This window comes from Pseudocercospora fijiensis, assembly GCF_000340215.1.
Source record: "Pseudocercospora fijiensis CIRAD86 unplaced genomic scaffold MYCFIscaffold_1, whole genome shotgun sequence".
In the NCBI taxonomy this organism is placed as follows: Eukaryota; Fungi; Ascomycota; class Dothideomycetes; order Mycosphaerellales; family Mycosphaerellaceae; genus Pseudocercospora; species Pseudocercospora fijiensis.
In genome coordinates this window covers 6607608-6624821 of record NW_006921532.1, presented here as the reverse complement: position 1 = coordinate 6624821, position 17214 = coordinate 6607608, and the positions used below count along the sequence as shown (strand labels likewise).

The window sequence follows — 17214 nt, the reverse complement described above, 5'->3', positions numbered from 1 at the left end:
CATTGGCTGAAACAAGAGGTTTAAGACCACTGGTCGAACACCATCGACATCAAGATGGCTACCACTGCCATGTCCGCTCAAAAGACTTCCGAGGCGGAGCGGTGCTCCCGTGAGGCAGCTGTCGAGGAACTAGTGGACTGGCTCAAAGAGTCTCCTGAGAAACTCAAGACGATCAGAGAGATGGACGAGCGCCGCTGGTTCAAAATCCTCGAGGAAGCGTGGAAGAAGGCGATGGCAGAAGGAATTGTGTCTGTTCCTCTACCTCTACCTCTACCTCTACCTGACACTTGCACTTCGACACCTCCCGCTTCCAAGCAACACCAGCAACAAACTCTTGGCGAGCCAGTCTCGCTTCGTCGATCTTCTGACACTCAACAGGAGGTGATCGAGACGGACTCAAAGCGCGGAGGACCAACTTCCACGCCGAGTGAGGCCTTGGCAATGCCAAAGTCAGAGCGGGACAGTGACGGCGACTCGGGCATCGCGATCCAAAATTCAGCTCGCAAGTCACACTCAGGGACTGAATCGACATCTAAGGGCTCCATCTCCAAGGGTTCTGAGGATAAAGGTTCTGTGCAGACAACCTCAGTAGCCCCGAAGAAGACTAAGTCCGAACCAGGAGAGAAGAATCAAACCTCACCTGTCACCACAAGTGCAAATTCAACACCGCGCAAGGGCCTCGCCATAATTAAGAAGACTGCGGCGCCGAGCTGGGTGCTGACTGCTTCAGAGAAGGCTGAGGTGCAGGAAGGCAGCGTCTCCCCTCCGAGCAAGCCCGATCGCAAACTTGATCAGGCTCACGCAAACCCACAAAAGACCTTCGCTGAGACTGAGAAGGCTGAGGTGCTTACATCAGTGCGCAGTGCTCCAGGCAAGGCCGAGCATGAAGGAAGCATCCCTGCGCAGACCAAGCCCGATCACAAAAATGCGCCAGCCCTTGCAAAAGCCTCGTCGACTCCACCAAAGGCCTTCACCAAGACTGAGAAGCCTGTGGCGTCTAAATCTCCAGGAAAGCGCGAGCGCAATGAAGGCAGCTTCTCCAAGGGCGATCGCGAAAGTGAGCAGGCTCAGCCGCAACACTCGTCGTCCCCCGGGAAGGCCTTCCAAAAGACAGAGGAAGCCGTGGTACTACATTCCAAGACGGAGCAACGTATCAAGCTGGAAATTCGTGAAATCTTTCGGCTCCTCAAGGGCATGACTGGGCCTCAAGAAGTGGTAGCTGCTCGTATCGTCGGATCCATTGCTGGTGCCAAGTATCTGCAATCAGACGGCGTGGACATTCGCATGGACCTCGACCATCCACTCCCACGCAGAGCTCACGATGCGCTTCTGGACTTCGTCAGATGGGGCATCGCTGCGGACATCAAGAAGGCTGAAGGTTTAATCAGCAAATACAGCGCTGTAGGGACGACCCCGAAACCTGTCTCGACTCAGCACGCGATGAAGCGTAAGCGTGAGGAAATGGAAGAGCAAGTTTCTCTGGCAAACCGCAAAGTCCCGGCATGTGCTACGTTCAAGGCGCCGGGCATAAAGCGCACGCCATCTCCACAGAAGCGGAAGGTTGGAAGCCAAGAGACAACTCCAAGATCCAGAGCGGCCATTCAAGCGGTGAAGCGCAAGCGTGAAGAAGACGACGCAGCGCCACCTCCAAAGAAGCAGAAATCTCTACCTGCTGCGGAGAGCGTTCCAATACAATTGCCAAGCTTTGTACGCCGGCATGGTGAGAAGAAAACCTCGAACAGAAATCTCACTCGGCTAGAGGACACTCTCTACGGCCGGCGGAGAATTTGAGTTCTCTCACACAACGTCCGCGCTCCGTGAAAGTCACAGAACGGAGCTGCTTCGCTTGGTCTTGGGCGCTTGGAGCGTGAATAGGCTACCGTCCGTGCCTCGCACACATCAAGTCGGCTAGGGCATAGAAGTCTGTCGCCGCGGGTCAAAGGTCAAAATTGGCCCTGGAGTTAGAGAGCTCTCTCTCTCACTTGATGCTGAGCTGAATGGACTCTCGGAGGGAGTCATGGCAGATGAAGGAAGACATGGAAGACAGGAATTGGGAAGATGGACTTGGGCAAGGGGTTTGAAGGTTGGAGTTTGGGAAATCTTGGAAGTTACAGGCAAGTGGAGGTTGGCATTTGGGAAGAAGGGGGCATGATGCCCATAAGGAGAGAAGAATGCGATGGTAAAAACAAAACTGGATCAAAGCGAAAGAAAGATCCAAAAAGGGAAAAGAAAGAAAGAAAGAAAGAAAAAAGTGAACACAGAAACTTTGAAAGAAAGGGAGGGGAGGGGAGGGGGGAAGAAAACACCACCACCGCCCACGACGCGACTCTGGCATTTGATGAGAAGCATCATGCTACGACTTGAACCTCGCCGAGAAGAAAATTGGCATTGGCCAAGGTATACATACATGGTGAGGCCGGGACTGGCCATGATTGATTGATACGGACACGGATTTATTGAAGGGAGGTTCAGGAAAAGAGTAAGAGGAGGACGCCGCGCGATTGGGCAGGCACCTTCTCGTGGTGCGCGGTGTGAGTACCTCTTCAATGAGGGAAACTAAGACCTGCCTCTGGAATGGAAGCATGATGAAGATGGGATTTGATCTGCTGGATGGAAGGGGGAGGATGATGTTATGTTATGGGAGGGGAAGAGAATGATTTGTGATGTATGGTATTAATTAAGATCTACTGCCTCCTATGCTATCTCTCGGGCATGTGTCTTTCTTTGTTTGCGAATGTGACCAGCACACTGGAAGGTCCGTCATGCTAAGCACGCGTGGGAACGCGAGAACTTTCGTGGCAGCTCTGCAGTGTGAATAGGTGACTGTTTTCTCGACACGTGTTCGGTCAAAGCAAAAAAATGGACATCTGGCAACGCTATGCTCGAATTCGCAAGACCTGAGTTGGAAAAGGCATGCGAGGCTGTGGGTCAGCCTGAACTGAAGAAAAGGTATACGTCGCATTCTGCAGCAGAGGCAGAAATGCCAAGATCTAAGCGCGAATAATAGCGTGTGGCAGTGCCGAGAGCTTCTCTAGAGGCCAACTTTGGCGTTAATTGACGCAAAACCAGGCTGAAGCCATGGTTCCGAGGCTGCGGCTACGGCTGCGAAAAACTTTGGTGCGGGTATCAGGCTGACAAGCTTGCTTGAGAGGAAGCTCTGAATGGTTAGCGAATATTACTTACCACGAAAGATTTTTTGTACGTCGGACGCGAGGAAAATTATAAAAGTTACCTTGCAGCAGCAGCATTCTTCTTCTCTTGAAATACCATCAAACTTCAAATACGGCCAACTTCAAAAACCTTGACCTGCAAGAATGTCGGACTTCCGACCTCTACATAACACCGAAGTCCTGGAAAGCGCTTTCCCAGCGCTTCGAAAATTGGCTAAAGAACTGGCCGCAAAGCGCAAGGAGATTGAAGATCGAACGGAGGAACTAGAATCTATGAGACGGGTTTCGATTCTCAGAAATCTGAAGTCGTCCATGGCAGATGATAAAGACTACTTCGAGAAATCCGCATCGGTCGCAGCTTCTCGCAAAAGAAGACGGGATGAGGGTGCACCTGTTTTTGCCAGTGAAGAGGAGCTGGCACATGTGCGAGATAACGACAGGAATTTTGAGATGTCGTTCGTAAGGAGTGTCTCGCCCGTCTCGGACACCGCAAGGAGTGTTCGTAGCGAGACTTTCGGCCGAGAAACAGAGGAGGATGAGCGTTCTTCGAAGAGGCGGCGCGGCGACGAGGAAGAGATTACCGACGACGGAGAACTATACGACGGAGATCCAGTCTACTCTTCTCCCATTCAAATGAGCGATGAGCGGGTCGAAGAACCTCCAAATCGGGGAGGATGGTTTCGCCACACAGCTGGAAATATCGGCATACAGAGTGCTGAAAAGTTTGTCGGAAACAAGCCAATCTCAAAGTCACGTTTGATATCACTCGCCAGGCGAGCAGCGTTCAGAGTTCAGTTTACGAGCGCAAGGACGGGCGAACTACTCTCAGACAACCCGCTGGTCCAGCACACAATTGAAGTTCAGCCTGATGCTCCGTCAGGATCAGCCTTCACCCCGCAGCAAGAAAGTACGCAAGATATCGGCGAGAGTGACGATTATAGGGTGTCTACGGACCAATCTGAGGAAGCTGAAGCTGGATCCTCGAGTGTGGACCTCGACCAACCCGAAGACTTAGAAGACCTCGCAGCCTACTATGAGCGAGTTGTTCACCTTGCCCGCCAGCCGGCCGTGGTCCACTATGTCCGAGACGCGTTCATTGACTTGAACAGATACCAAGCAAAGCATCCCAACAGCACGATCACTGCTGCTGATGTGCGACGGAAGCTGAAGTTCGTGCTAGAACGGGAAGCAGTGGTGCACTTTGTTGATGACTGGTCAAGTTATTCTCTGCCAGTAGATCTCATTCTTGCCGACCTGCAGGCCGCTAAAGGAAGCAATGGGGTCAAATTTTGCGGTTGCCCCATCACCTCTGAGCACCAAAGTTCCACGAACAGCTCTGATCTCGCTGATTCGGAACAGTCTAATGGATGGGGGTTTGGATCGCATAGTCCCGATGAGGGTGATGCGGGATATGAGAGCTTTCGTGTCTTCGAAAAGGAAGACGAAGGAATGCCAGAGTCGGCGTCGTCCGGTGTCGTGCCTCCCAAAAGCCTGCAAGATGTTACAGCAGCGTTGGCCGAGGCTTTGAAGCAGCGCTACTTCGAATGCGCCAGGACTTGGGATAACAGCACAGGGCACACATGCGGCATCTTACACGCCATGCCTTGGGGTCGGGACGAGGAAGCCCATCTGGATGATATCATCGTCCTGAAAAAGCGCGCCCTTTTGCAGGACAGGTACAACAAGTGCGCTGCGCGGTGGCCGGTGTTTGGGTCGCACACCTGCGAACCGAACGGAGAAGATAGGCCGGCGGAGGATCTTTGGATGCCGCATGACAGCAAGGTGAAGTCGATGCAGTATCGAAGGGATCGTTATGAAGGCTGCGAAGTGCGCTGGTCAAGCTTTGGTCGGCACTCATGTCGTGTCGAGGAGGAAAGCGAGAGTGACGGGCTGCAGGAGAATCATCTGGCGCAGTTTCCCCTTGAGGTGGACGAGGAGTGGTATCGGAGTTGAGATGAAGTCAGGATAGATCTGGAGACAATGCTGGTCCACGTCCTGCTGTACGTCGTAATTGAATTTGTGTTCGCAACTACCATCTCACACTTCCGCTCACTTATTGTAGTATTCCGGTCGATGAAGTTGAAGCAGTTCTAAGTCTTGGCAGGGGTTCAGGCGCCAAGCCCTCGCATCCCTGACAGCTGTCAACCTCATAGCATTGACGATGGACCATAACATCGTCCACCAACTGCAGTCACTCGCTTGCCCAACACATCAGACTCACCTCTAACGATCAAATCATCGACCAACAGCAGCGACCACAATGGCAGTCAAGAACAAGTACTCCGTCCTGCTCCCGACCTACAATGAGCGCAAGAACCTCCCCATCATCGTCTGCCTACTCAACAAGACCTTCACCGAGAAGTGAGTACACACATCTCCATCACAATACTAGCCAGAACAACCATTAACGCCATCCACCGCAGCAACCTCGACTACGAAATCATAATCATCGACGACGCCTCCCCCGACGGAACCCAAGAAATCGCCCACCAACTCATCAAAGCCTACGGAAGCAACCACATCCTCCTCAAACCTCGCGCCGGAAAACTCGGTCTCGGAACCGCCTACGTCCACGGCCTAAACTTCGCAACCGGAAACTTCGTCATCATCATGGACGCAGATTTCTCTCACCACCCGAAATTCCTGCCCGCAATGATTGCCAAGCAAGCCGAAGGAAACTACGATATCGTGACCGGGACGAGGTATGCGGGTGACGGGGGTGTGTATGGGTGGGATTTGAAGAGGAAGATGGTTTCGCGAGGGGCGAATCTTTTCGCGGATACGGTGTTGAGGCCGGGGGTTAGTGATTTGACGGGGTCGTTTAGGTTGTACAAGAAGCAGGTTTTGCAGGAGGTGATTAATAGGACGGAGGCGAAAGGGTATACTTTTCAGATGGAGATGATGGTTAGAGCGAAGGCGATGGGGTTTAAGGTGGCTGAGGTGCCGATTTCGTTTGTGGATCGGTTGTATGGTGAGTCGAAGCTGGGTGGGGAGGAGATTGTGGAGTATTTGAAGGGTGTGCTTGGGTTGTGGGTGAAGGTGTAGTGGAATGGAAAACAGGAGCTGGATCTTCGACAAAGCGCGGCGTTGGTGGGGATTGCATTTTTGATGTAAAAGAGATTACATGGGATGTGCATTCGACAGGATGTGCTACAGCTTCGTATGTATCAGATATTCGAATTTGGAAAGTCTTGATGCAGTTCGACCAGGTCGGTCGTCTTCTCTCCATACCAAAGCGTTATTGCCATGGCCCGACGCCACTTCAGCCCGCCTGGAAGAGTATCTTGTTTGGGCAATACATACTCCTTGATAAACGCATGCAGGTCTCTCGCATAACAAGACGGTATCCTGCGAAGGTGCAACCAATATCGCTCATTTCTATGAAGTGCTGACGTTCCAAGAAATGTCGGACTCCATCCGGCTCTTCGGCTACTGCTTCTTCCACAACGAAGTCCTTTTCGTGGTCTGTAAATGTGAGGAAGAACTCCAGCAAACCACGAATGTCATGGTTTCGTGGAACGCTGTTACTATCGTTGCTGCTGGCGAGCCATAGGAAGCTGCAATCGAGCTTGTCGCCAATCCGACGGAATGATAGTAGCAGGCACACTCCGTAACAAAATTGGCCTCAGCGATCAGTCAACTCTTCAATTAAACGCCCGAATCATAATCCGTGATTTTCTGCAGGAAGTTGTGCGAATGTTGGAGGGGATTATCATTATGCTTATAGTGTTGTGAGAGGTGTGGATATGAATTTGCCAGTAGATGTTCATGTACCGGGGTGTCCGCGGACGTTGCTTTTTGGGGTGTTTGAGTTGCAGAAGAAGACGAGGAGGGAGAAGGGGATGAGGAAATGGTATCGGAAGTGAGGGCTGGTGGCGAGGGATTTTGAGTGGTAGTGGTAGTGATCGTTGGTGCTCCGCGATCTAGTAAAGCAACTGAGACAAGATGAGTTGTTTTTGTCCTTAAGATACGATCGACCCATGATGGGCCGGCCATTGATCCATTTCACGACAGAGACGTCGACGACTATATAAAAACACTGCCTGCCTCACCCAATGCCTTAATTGGATGTAATAGTAGTAACACTTGCTTGATCTTCTCTGATGCAATCTTCTTTCATCATTGACGAACCGTGAAGTTTGATCCCATTCCCCAGAATGAACGCCAAAGACTCTTTTTCCCGGTGAGTTGTGTAACAGTCAAGCCTCCCGCTCCAGCTTTTTGTTGTGGGCGATCGATTCGATATAAAAACATTCAAAAATAATCACGAGTACCTTGGAGTCGCTGGAATGGAGTCATCGCTGATCATTTCTCCTCTTCGGAAGAATCGTGAAGTACTTTGGCTCGAGCTCGGAGTTGAGAGGGCTGAGGTAGCGCATCTCCGGCTGTTGGTAGGGCTATCAATGTGCCGCCGAGCGACTGACCCCAGTGAGGATGCTACTTGCCCATTCTAGTGGGTGTAGTTCTGTCCCCAGCCGCCCTGTTGACTACCGTATTGGTTATACATGCCGCGGCCGTAACCTCCAAATTGGTTGCTATGTCCTTGGCCTTGTCCATGGCCACCAAGACCCCCGAGGCCGCCATACTGGCTGCCTTGACCTCCAAATCCTGGGTAGCTACCACCAAAAGCAGACTGTTGACCCTGTGGCGGAGGCAAGCCAGATTGTGTGTTGTTCACACCGCTGTTAGCGGCGGATCCAGGCCGACCAGGCTGTCCGAGTGCAGGAGATGGCCCGCTCTTTGAGGTGTCGTAAGACTTCAAAGTGTCCTCCTGGCCACCTCCTACATTCTGCTGTCCGTAGTTGCCCTGCGAGCCATATGCGGACGCCGTGCGAGCGAACGGGTCGTTGCTCATTCCGCCATAAGCACTGCTCTGCTGGTGAGAGCCGGACTGAGCTGAGCTGCGGCCATAGTCGTCAATACCTCCGAGTGCAGAGCCCATCCCACTTGCACTTCGCATCGAAGTTTGCTGGTTCTGTCCAAATGCGCCAGTGTTTCCTGGAGAAGACGAGTAGTGGTCGTACGAAGACTGTGAGCCCATTCCGTAGCCGTATGGTGCTCCGTGCATGCCACCCTGCTTGCCTTGATATCCTCCACCTGCGCCGCCATAGCCGCCGAATTGGTTTCCGCCATAGAACTGGTTGGCATAAGCCTGTTGGTATGGGCTGTTGTAGTTCGGGTGGCCATATGGGAAGGAGCTGCTGTATCCGCCTTGATGATGTCCTTGAGCAGCATGCATTGAGTGTTGCTGGGCCTGTGAAGTCGGCACTGACTGCTGTTGAGCCAAGACGGGATTTGGGGTGTTGTTCCCAGAACCAGGAGCCTCAGCGAAGCGAGACTGAGACTGGCCGATTGCCTGGCCTTGAGGTTGTCCTTGAGTGCCGAAAGCCGAGTCGTTTGGCCCAGCACCAAAGCCACTGGTCGAGCGCTGTGGTCCGATTGGATCGTGCCCCTGTGGCTGAGAAGCCTGAGGTCGTGATTCCTGGCTGTAAGAATTACCATAATATTGGTTGTATGCGTTGCGCTGATCGGCAGTATAGTATTGGGAGTAGTCGCTGGGCGCAGATGAAAGGCCGAATCCAGCTGGGTGTTGCGGTTGTTGACCGTGACTAGACATATGGTTAGCAAAGGTCAGAGCAGAGCAACGCTGCAATCTTCGACACGACCGGCTCAGCAGGCCTTCGTGTGGCTATCTGACTTACCTGTATTGGTCGTACTGTGACTGCTGGGCTTGGTGTCCAAACGGGTCGTACGGCTTCTGTTGCTGAGCTGCAGAATCCTGCTGCAGTCCTGGCGCTCCATAACGACCATACTGGCTGTTGTTGAATTGAGAGACTGTCTCTGGTTGGCTTTGTCCGAGTGCCCCATCCTGTATCTGCTGCTGGTTTTGCGCAGACGCTGGTGGAAGACCTGGTGCCTGCTTTGGCGTGGAGTTCTCTTGCAGTATTGGCTGTTGGGCAACCTGGGGAGCTGGAGGGAGGGATGTTCGTGGTTGTGATGGTGGGCTACCTACAGGCAATGGATTAGCATCTGAACGAAGGGCTTTCAAAGCGAGGCTATCAATGCGGCGACGCTGCGGCTGCTGGCCTTGCGATCCGAGCAGTGGTAGTCTGGCAGGACTAGGTGGCTTACTCTGCGGTGCCTGTCTGGTTTCCGGTTCTTCGCGCTCCTCATCAACATCCGGATCGGGCTCGCCATTCAAGCCCATACTGCCAAATTGAAGCGCTGTCCTGTCCATGGCATTATGTCCTGGCATTACAACTGCCTCTTGCTGCTCTTGCACTCGGCGTTGGAAGCTAGCACTACGGCCTCCGGTTCCTGCCAGGCGATTCGCAGCTGCAGCATAGCCACTTATGGGTGGCCGTCCGATCGGCGCTGGTTGGGTTGGGAGCGGTGTAAGGTTTCGCGGGTCAACAGATCCTGCGGTGCTAGCGGCAGTCTGCGTGGCTGGTGGGATAGATGCGTCGGGGAGGTGTTCTACATTCTCTTCGGTCAAAGGATCTGGCGTGGCTTCGATGGCAGGCTCTGAAGCCGGCTCTTCGATAGCAGGTGCAGCCGTCTCTGGCTCTTCTGGGACGATTTCCTTCTTTTCTTCCATTACTGGTGGGTCAACTGGTAATTCGGCTGCGGGCTCTCCAGATTCTCCTGGAAGCTCGGCTGCGGGTGGTGGCTTCGTCAATATCTGTTTTGGCGGTACTGGCGCAGGAGCGGGCTCCGGCTTCTTGATGAACAAGGCAGACCAGGGCATCTTATCACTGGCGCCTTGAGCCGCAGAGCTTGTGGTCACATCCAGGGCTGGAGCAGGGTTGGGCGCTGCGGGCGTGGCTGCGGTCTTAGCAGCTGCCTTTGGTGCAGCATTGTCGTCCCATCCACCGGTAGCAGCCTCCGTGGTAGCCGATGTATCCCATGCAGTCGACTCGGTGGTGGGAACGGAAGCTGGTTCACCGTCCTTCGTGGTGCTCGTGCCGTTCGTGGTCGCGTGACCGCCACGTCCTCCGCGATGTCCGCCCCTGCCTCGGTCTGAGCCTCTACCACGACCGCCTCTGGCGCCCTCAAAGCCACCTCTGCCTCGAGCACCCCTGGTGCCAAAGCCCGACTTATCAGTTGCGCCTGCTGTGGTGGCCTCCTCTGGGACCTTAGAGCGAGCGCGATCCTTAGGCTTCTTCACCTCAGCGAATGGAGTAACAGCGCCACTTATGATCTTCTCGGCGACAGCACTGGTATCGCCGTTGTCATCGTTCAGTACTAGTGCGAGATCGGTATCGGTCCAGTCGGCACCAAACATGTCCTTGAGCATAGCTATCTGGTTGGCGTACTTCTTCTTGAGCTGGCCGACTTCGCCTTGGTCCTCGAGCGAGTGCCCAAGTGAAGCTGCGTCGTTTGATGTGCCATTGGGCTTTCTGGAGGCGCGCGGGCCTCCACGACTGAGTCCAGCCCGTCCTCCCCTAGTGGAGCTTCTGCCGCGTGTGGGTAATTCCGACATTGCGACTGAATGTGTGTGTATGCGGGTGGATGTGTGGAGTGGTGCGCAGAGAGTCTGCAGGTGAAGGGGAGATGGACGGCGTCTCTCAGGCGGCGCGGCGCGGACGCGGTGATACTGCAACAAAGTGCTGCAGCGAGCAGTGAAAGAGACGGAGATGCAGCCTCAGCGACGGCGCTGGCGACGCTGCAAGACGCGCAAAGCTCGGGGTGAGAAGACGCAAGGCTGGCAATGCGTGGATGCCGCGAAGAAGAATGCTTTGCGCAACGTCAGGTGCGATGAGGTGAGGTGGTGGGAGTGGGAGTGGTGAATGTGAACGTTCAAAGGAAACAATCGTCAACTAAGTCCCTGCTGGCATCCTGCTACGCTTCATAGCTTGGCGCGCTGCGGCTCGTCCCGCGTGCCCGCGTTTCACCCCCGAACTCTATCACGCTCGACCATCAACCACTCACGTGCCACGTCGAGAACGTGTATACAACCAAGATCAGAATTATCCCGCGGAATGTCCTCAACCTCACTCGCTACGTGAACATGCTCGCTGCCTACACTCCCACCAGGATGAAGGGCTCAGGTGTCGTCAAATCTCTGAATTGGAAGGCTCTGGCAGACAAAATACATCCAAACTCCGCCACGCCTTTAACCGCAAAAGAAAGTACTCGACTTTTGAACGCGTTGACCGGCTCATTCAGGAAGCATCTGGATGAATTCCATCCCGCTCCGACAGAAGAGAACCCGCAAAGTGGCGAAAATGGCGTCTCCAAGCCCAAGACCAGCGTCAGTTCCATACATTCTTCAGCAGCTTCCGCTCAGCGGCATATGGCTTCCGTCTTGACGAATCCGCTTCTGGTGAGAGGCGCTGTCAGGCTAGACTTCGGAAGTGCCAAAGTCGAGCTGCAAAAGAATCCCGCCAAAGATCCCATAGACCTGCTGGAAGAATACGACGAAAAGGGCGCGGCAACGGTTCAAATTGCTCAGCTTTGTTTGGAGAACGTCAAGCGCGCCTACGATTCGTTGGATTCACAGAGGAGAGCTGCACTTCTTGAAGAGATGCAACCGGGCAGAAGAACACTATATTGGCTATTGAGAAGCATGAGGCATACTGTTACCGCTTACGTCGACAACTTAGTCTTCCTCAACCTTCTCGCATTGTTCTTGATACGCGAAGGTCGCGAGGAGACTCTGTGGCAATGGCTGAAGCTTGACTTGGCAGAGGAGCCGGAGCAAGGCAGGACCTTCCCAAGCGAAATCAAGAAGATGTCATACAAATATCGCTGGAAGGGTCGACTGCTTCGCAACATATGCGCAGTCAAGCTAGGCGAGCACGATAAAGGCACTGATTCCATAAGCACCGACGACTTACATGCGGCCTTGGACTTCTACTTTGCTGCAGCTGAACTCAAGTCCACGGCTGAAAGAAATAGCCATCTACGGTGGTTACCACTAGGAGGTTCTGGCTCATATCTGGCCGCAGTTTTGATGAACAGAAAGAAGCAAAAATATCGCACAGATTGCATTGACGTCAAACGATATGAGAAGTTCCAAGAGTTGATACCCCTCTTCCTGCTTGGCGCCCCCGAAATATACATTGACGTCGATATAGCGAGATGTGACCTTGCTCATCCTACTCGGCCTAGCCCTGACAGAGCTTTGCAAGTGTTCAAAGAACTCTCGACGGAGTCGAGCATGGCGTCTAAACTCCTGCGAATCAGGGATTCGCATCATTCAAGCCCGGAACATCATCTCTGGTACTTTACTGCAGCAAGAACGATATACTTGCTCAGGAATGAGGGACGTACGCATGAAGCGACTTGGCTTACAGAATATGTGTATACAGAGTTCCCTACTCTAGCAAAATATCTTGAAAAGGATATGAGTAAGTGGAGGTCTGGACAAGAGGCGTGGCCAATGTCTCCGGCCAAGGACAAAGAAAACGAGGATAGAGAACCTGACAAGATTCCCTTTCCTGCTTTTGCATGACCAACAGAGCGACCGAGAGCATGCAAATCGAGAGCAGGACTATTTCGACCCGACTCTGCCCTTGCATACTGCAATGCAAAGATGTTTGAAAGTGGCACGCCGTGGCTCGGTTGCTTCCGCTTATGCGGTTCCACGGACGTTGGCTTACTAAAGATCTGGAGAAATTGGCCCAGTTCCCTCGACACTACGATCGCTGCGAGTGAGGGCGGCCAAGATATGATCGTATAGCAGATACTCTCTGGAAGTCGCTCCGCCGCTTCAGAATATCCGCGAATCGAGCAAAGTGGTGTCCGCGGCTTAAGCAGCTGTTTGGGAACGAGTCGCCACTCACGATGCATGGATAACTTCCTGTGTTGGAGAATAGCAGCCGCGTTAAGATCAGGACGAGAGTGACCACCGCGGAGTTCGGACGTTGTCCCATCACCACCCTAATTCATATGAGTCAAATTTGGACTCATCGTTCGAAATATGTCCGCTTAGTGCACAATCAGAGCATAGATGGTATCTTCATTCATTCTCGTGGCTACACATGCCCTTTGTGCAACATCAGTATCATGCTGGATCCCCAGACCTCATAGCTCCAAAGCTATCGCAAACGCCCAAGATGCAAGCCCACGAGCAATTTATGCCTTGACATCCGGAATGTCGGCCTCGCCTGGCCAGACGTCATAACCAAAAGTATCCTTCATGTTCACAAATCGAGTGTGACGGCCCTTTGCAAGCTGGTTGACAGCATCGAAGTCCTCATCGCTCAGCTCAATGCTCTTGAAGTTGCTCTCGATACGCGATGGAGTCGAGCTCTTCGGCAGAACCACATATCCTCTCCTAAGTCCCCAAGCAATGAGCACCTGCGCAAGTGTGTTGCCACCCTTCTCTGCGATCTGGTTGAGCGTGGGGTTGGTGTTGACCTTTTCGCCTGTAGTTGGGACCTGGTTCTGCGATCCGAGCGGCGAGTATGCTTCTGGCAGGATGTCATTGTCGAAGCAGAACTTGACAAGTTCCTCGTTCGGCAAGAATGGGTGGATCTCGATCTGGTTGACAGCTGGCTTGACCTTGGCGTAGGTCAGCAGCTCCTTCAGTCCCTCGACAGTCCAGTTCGAGACACCAATAGCTCGCGCCTTGCCAGCTTCGTAAAGCTCCTCCATCGCTCTCCAAGTCGGCCGTGGGTTCTTCGTGAGCTCTTCCTTGATCACATACTGGCCCTTCTCATTCAGCTTCGGCATGTACTTCTCGTCCCTTTCAGCAGCGATCGGCCAGTGAATGAGGAAAAGATCAACATAATCCACCTTCAGCTTCTCCATAGAGCTCTGCAGCGACCACCTGACCTCTTCCGGCTCGTGGAGGTTGTTCCAGACTTTTGTGCAGATGAAGATGTCGCTTCGCTTTACGCTCGGGTTCTCTTTGAGAAAATCGCGAACTGCATCGCCGACTTCGTCCTCGTTTTGGTAAAACCACGCGCAGTCCAGATGTCGGTACCCAACCTTGAGTGCGTGTGTGACTGCTTTGTACGTCTCACCGACTGCGCCTTCGTTTGCGAACGTTCCGAAACCCACGGCCTAAAAGGTGATGAATCGAAAGTCAGCCAATATCTCAGATGCGAAGGCGCTCTCAATCATTGCTTTCTTACCGGGATGGTCACGCCGTTGTTGAGCTTGAAAGCCTTTCCGTTAGACATCCTGGTCGTAACTTCTGGTGTATGTGTGGAGGTAACAATATCTGGATTCGCAGATGATGAAGTCGAATTTCAGGCAGCAGAGGATGTATCTCGAAGCTGTAGATTTGGTGTAAAGACTCCAAGCAAGTCCTCAGCGCGTCCTCACTCTGATATTATCAAACAATGCTTCCCTCAGACTTTTCCCACTCTCGGTCCCCATCGAGCGAATAAGATTGGTTTCTTTTCTTCGGCTATACATAATCCAGCCAGGTAGGAGTTACGCCCCTACTCGGCCTCCATCACGGTCATCATTCAGTAAGTTCGTTGAACACACCCTCAACGTCATCTTCCACTCCCACGACCCGACGTTGACCGCACCAGCGCAACAGCATTTGTGGGTACGGTGTTGAAAAAATGTCGTCCCCAATCCATGCATACAAAGTTCTTGACATCATGTCCCGCAAAGCCTTCGAAGGCCCGAGATGTGACCGGGATGCTCTCTCCTTGGCAGGGCATAGCTTCGGCAGCTGAGGAATCCGATCTCTGCATCGTCGTTTCCAACCACATCCTGCAGATCCGCAAGTCTTCGTTATGTCTTCTCTTGTTCCTGTCGCACGCACGGAACACGTGAAAGACGCACTTCTCAGAATTTTCGAGATTTTCTCATTGGCCACGTGGAGACTGCAGCCTCGAAGCTTTCTTTTCTGGCTCCGCCACGGCTGAGAGATATGATTGTTTTCTGCAAGAGCTCTTTGTCTTTCCGCAGAAGCTGTGTATCCACTAAATATGGGTATACGGTCAAGGGTGGTCTTTGCGCTGTCCTGTCTCTGTGGCGGCACCATGTCGTCTTTTCTCGGGAACCATCATACATGCTGGAGAACTATGACATCTGCAGTGGGGACCAAACCTGACAACACGACATCGACCGGTGCAAGGGAATTTGTTTCGTTGATCTGACGGACTGGCCGAGAAAGCCAGGTATGAGGCATTTCGGTCGGCCAAGAGTCGTTCCTGTTGCGAAGAAGGTTGCTCGTGGTCGTCTCGGATTATGATGGTTATTATAAGATAGAAGGACCCTGTGGCGGTACTTGCCCTGCACACTTTTCCTCTAGCTTCTTCTCTCTCTACAGCGCCCTGGTTCGCTGTGCTCATATTCATACCGAGATCTTTCTGAGGACTTCTCTTGCATATCGATCTTTTCCCCCCACAGATCCTAGCTTTACAGAACGCAGCTACAGGACCACACCACCACACGGAATCATTGAATTTAGGAAGTTCGAGATCATCAGCAATCATGCCAGGATTCGAGGACAAGGACTTTGCTGCCAACCCAGCACCAGCTTCGCAGCAGCAGTTGGACAGAGTCAAGAGCAGCGAGATTGCTACCAGCGAGGGCGTTGGCAGCTATGGCAGAGGTCAGAACGAAAATTTTGGTGCCATCGAGGTGCCAGCTTCGAGATCCAGCATTGCGGACGCAACACCATACATGCACCAACTCTCGCTTTCGCCATCCCAGCGCGACCGGCGAGCATCAAGAAACTCTTTCGGTGCAGCTCTGCCTATTCCACGATCGAAGCGTCAATCCCGCCTCTCCTCAGTAACTCACGCTGATGGCCGACCTCAGCGCCCGGGCATGCCGCCCATTCAGCCAACTCGTGAGCTTTTGGCTGGCCAGGTCCAGGACATGTCCCAGAACAAGGTCAAGGCCGCCAAGGACATGGCTTTCGTTTTCGACATCGATGGTGTGCTTGTCCACGGTGACCGATTGATCCCAGAAGGTCAGCGAACACTTGAGATCCTCAACGGCGATAACGAGCTCGGAATCAAAATCCCCCACATCTTCCTCACGAACGGTTCGGGAAAGCCAGAACAGGCTCGTGTTGAGCAGCTGTCCAAGATCCTGCACCAGCCAGTCAGCACAGAACAATTCATCCAATCACACACACCAATGAGCGCGCTTGCCGAGTACTACAACACTGTTCTCGTCGTCGGCGGAGAGGGTTACCGCTGCAGAGAGGTCGCCGAGCAGTACGGCTTTAAGGACATCGTTGTGCCCAACGACATCGTAGCCTGGGACCCAACGATCGCTCCATACCGAGTCTTCACTGACGCCGAGCGTGCCACCTCCCGCCCACGAGACTTCTCAAAGATCAACATCGACGCCATCATGGTCTTCTCCGACTCCCGCGACTACGCAACCGATATTCAGATCATCATGGACCTGCTCCAGTCGGAGAACGGAAGATTGCACACTCGTGCCAAGGACCCCGTCTCGCAGCGAATCCCAATCTACTTCTCGCAAGGTGACTTGCTCTGCCCAACCGAGCACCCATACCCAAGAATGTCTCAAGGTGCTTTCCGAATCGGCATCGAGGCCATGTACAAGGCGCTCACAGGCGAGGACCTCGAGCGTGTCGTCTACGGCAAGCCAGAACTCGCAACATACAAGTATGCCGATGAGGTGATTGCCAGTTGGATGGAGAAGATCCACAATGAGGAGAAGTTGCCCAAGAACATCTACATGGTTGGCGACAACCCAGCTTCGGACATCATTGGAGGTGTAAGTCAATCCCACGTTCCCATATCGCTCAACATCTATCTTACTGACGTTGTGGACTACTTCCAGAACATGTATGGCTGGAACACCTGCTTAGTCCGCACCGGTGTCTTCCAAGGTGGCGACAACGACGAGAACAACCCCGCCAACTTCGGTGTTTTCGCCAATGTCCTGGAAGCTGTCAAGACTGCGATCAAGAAGGAGATCGGCGAGGACTTTAACTTCCAGTGGGATGATGAGAAGGTCAACCCTCTTCTGCAGGGTGACAAGGCCGCTTCGGCTGTTGCGATTGAGTAGAGCGGGGGAGTTCTAGGCACGAATGATCTTTCCTTTGTGAGCATTGCATGAAGTTTGGGTATTGGTATGCAGGCGTATG

General features: G+C 53.1%; 8 protein-coding genes across 8 annotated transcripts; 6 read left to right on the top strand and 2 right to left on the bottom strand.

Moving 5' to 3' along the window:
• Positions 1-54: 54 nt before the first annotated feature.
• Positions 55-1791, top strand: MYCFIDRAFT_80055 (uncharacterized protein; the record flags this gene model as incomplete). Its single annotated transcript, XM_007922349.1, has 1 exon — positions 55-1791. The coding sequence occupies one exon, from the start codon at positions 55-57 to the stop codon at positions 1789-1791; it is 1737 nt and encodes a 578-aa protein (XP_007920540.1).
• Positions 1792-3314: 1523 nt separating this feature from the next.
• Positions 3315-5123, top strand: MYCFIDRAFT_80054 (uncharacterized protein; the record flags this gene model as incomplete). Its single annotated transcript, XM_007922348.1, has 1 exon — positions 3315-5123. One exon carries the CDS (start codon positions 3315-3317, stop codon positions 5121-5123), a length of 1809 nt encoding a protein of 602 aa, XP_007920539.1.
• Positions 5124-5430: 307 nt separating this feature from the next.
• Positions 5431-6215, top strand: MYCFIDRAFT_64093 (glycosyltransferase family 2 protein; the record flags this gene model as incomplete). The annotated part of the gene is made up of 2 exons (XM_007922089.1): positions 5431-5531; positions 5594-6215. 2 exons carry the CDS (start codon positions 5431-5433, stop codon positions 6213-6215), a joined length of 723 nt encoding a protein of 240 aa, XP_007920280.1.
• Positions 6216-6847: 632 nt separating this feature from the next.
• Positions 6848-7036, top strand: MYCFIDRAFT_35710 (uncharacterized protein; the record flags this gene model as incomplete). Its single annotated transcript, XM_007921769.1, has 1 exon — positions 6848-7036. A coding segment is annotated over one exon (189 nt), but the record flags the coding sequence as incomplete, so codon positions are not given.
• Positions 7037-7620: 584 nt separating this feature from the next.
• MYCFIDRAFT_185262 (uncharacterized protein) lies at positions 7621-10653 on the bottom strand (the record flags this gene model as incomplete). Its single annotated transcript, XM_007923420.1, has 2 exons — positions 7621-8779; positions 8984-10653. The coding sequence occupies 2 exons, from the start codon at positions 10651-10653 to the stop codon at positions 7621-7623; spliced, it is 2829 nt and encodes a 942-aa protein (XP_007921611.1).
• Positions 10654-11174: 521 nt separating this feature from the next.
• On the top strand, positions 11175-13156 carry MYCFIDRAFT_213372 (uncharacterized protein). Its single transcript, XM_007923419.1, has one exon. It carries the CDS (start codon positions 11182-11184, stop codon positions 12625-12627), a length of 1446 nt encoding a protein of 481 aa, XP_007921610.1. The 5' UTR covers positions 11175-11181; the 3' UTR covers positions 12628-13156.
• A 94-nt stretch (positions 13157-13250) lies between these two features.
• On the bottom strand, positions 13251-14302 carry MYCFIDRAFT_64092 (uncharacterized protein; the record flags this gene model as incomplete). The annotated part of the gene is made up of 2 exons (XM_007922088.1): positions 13251-14183; positions 14255-14302. The coding sequence occupies 2 exons, from the start codon at positions 14300-14302 to the stop codon at positions 13251-13253; spliced, it is 981 nt and encodes a 326-aa protein (XP_007920279.1).
• Positions 14303-15575: 1273 nt separating this feature from the next.
• Positions 15576-17135, top strand: MYCFIDRAFT_80049 (uncharacterized protein; the record flags this gene model as incomplete). The annotated part of the gene is made up of 2 exons (XM_007922347.1): positions 15576-16841; positions 16908-17135. 2 exons carry the CDS (start codon positions 15576-15578, stop codon positions 17133-17135), a joined length of 1494 nt encoding a protein of 497 aa, XP_007920538.1.
• Positions 17136-17214: the final 79 nt, after the last annotated feature.

Bases quoted from the DNA above. Each gene is read 5' to 3' on its own strand.
- MYCFIDRAFT_213372 (XM_007923419.1), top strand. From the start codon at position 11,182: ATGCTCGCTGCCTACACTCCCACCAGGATGAAGGGCTCAGGTGTCGTC.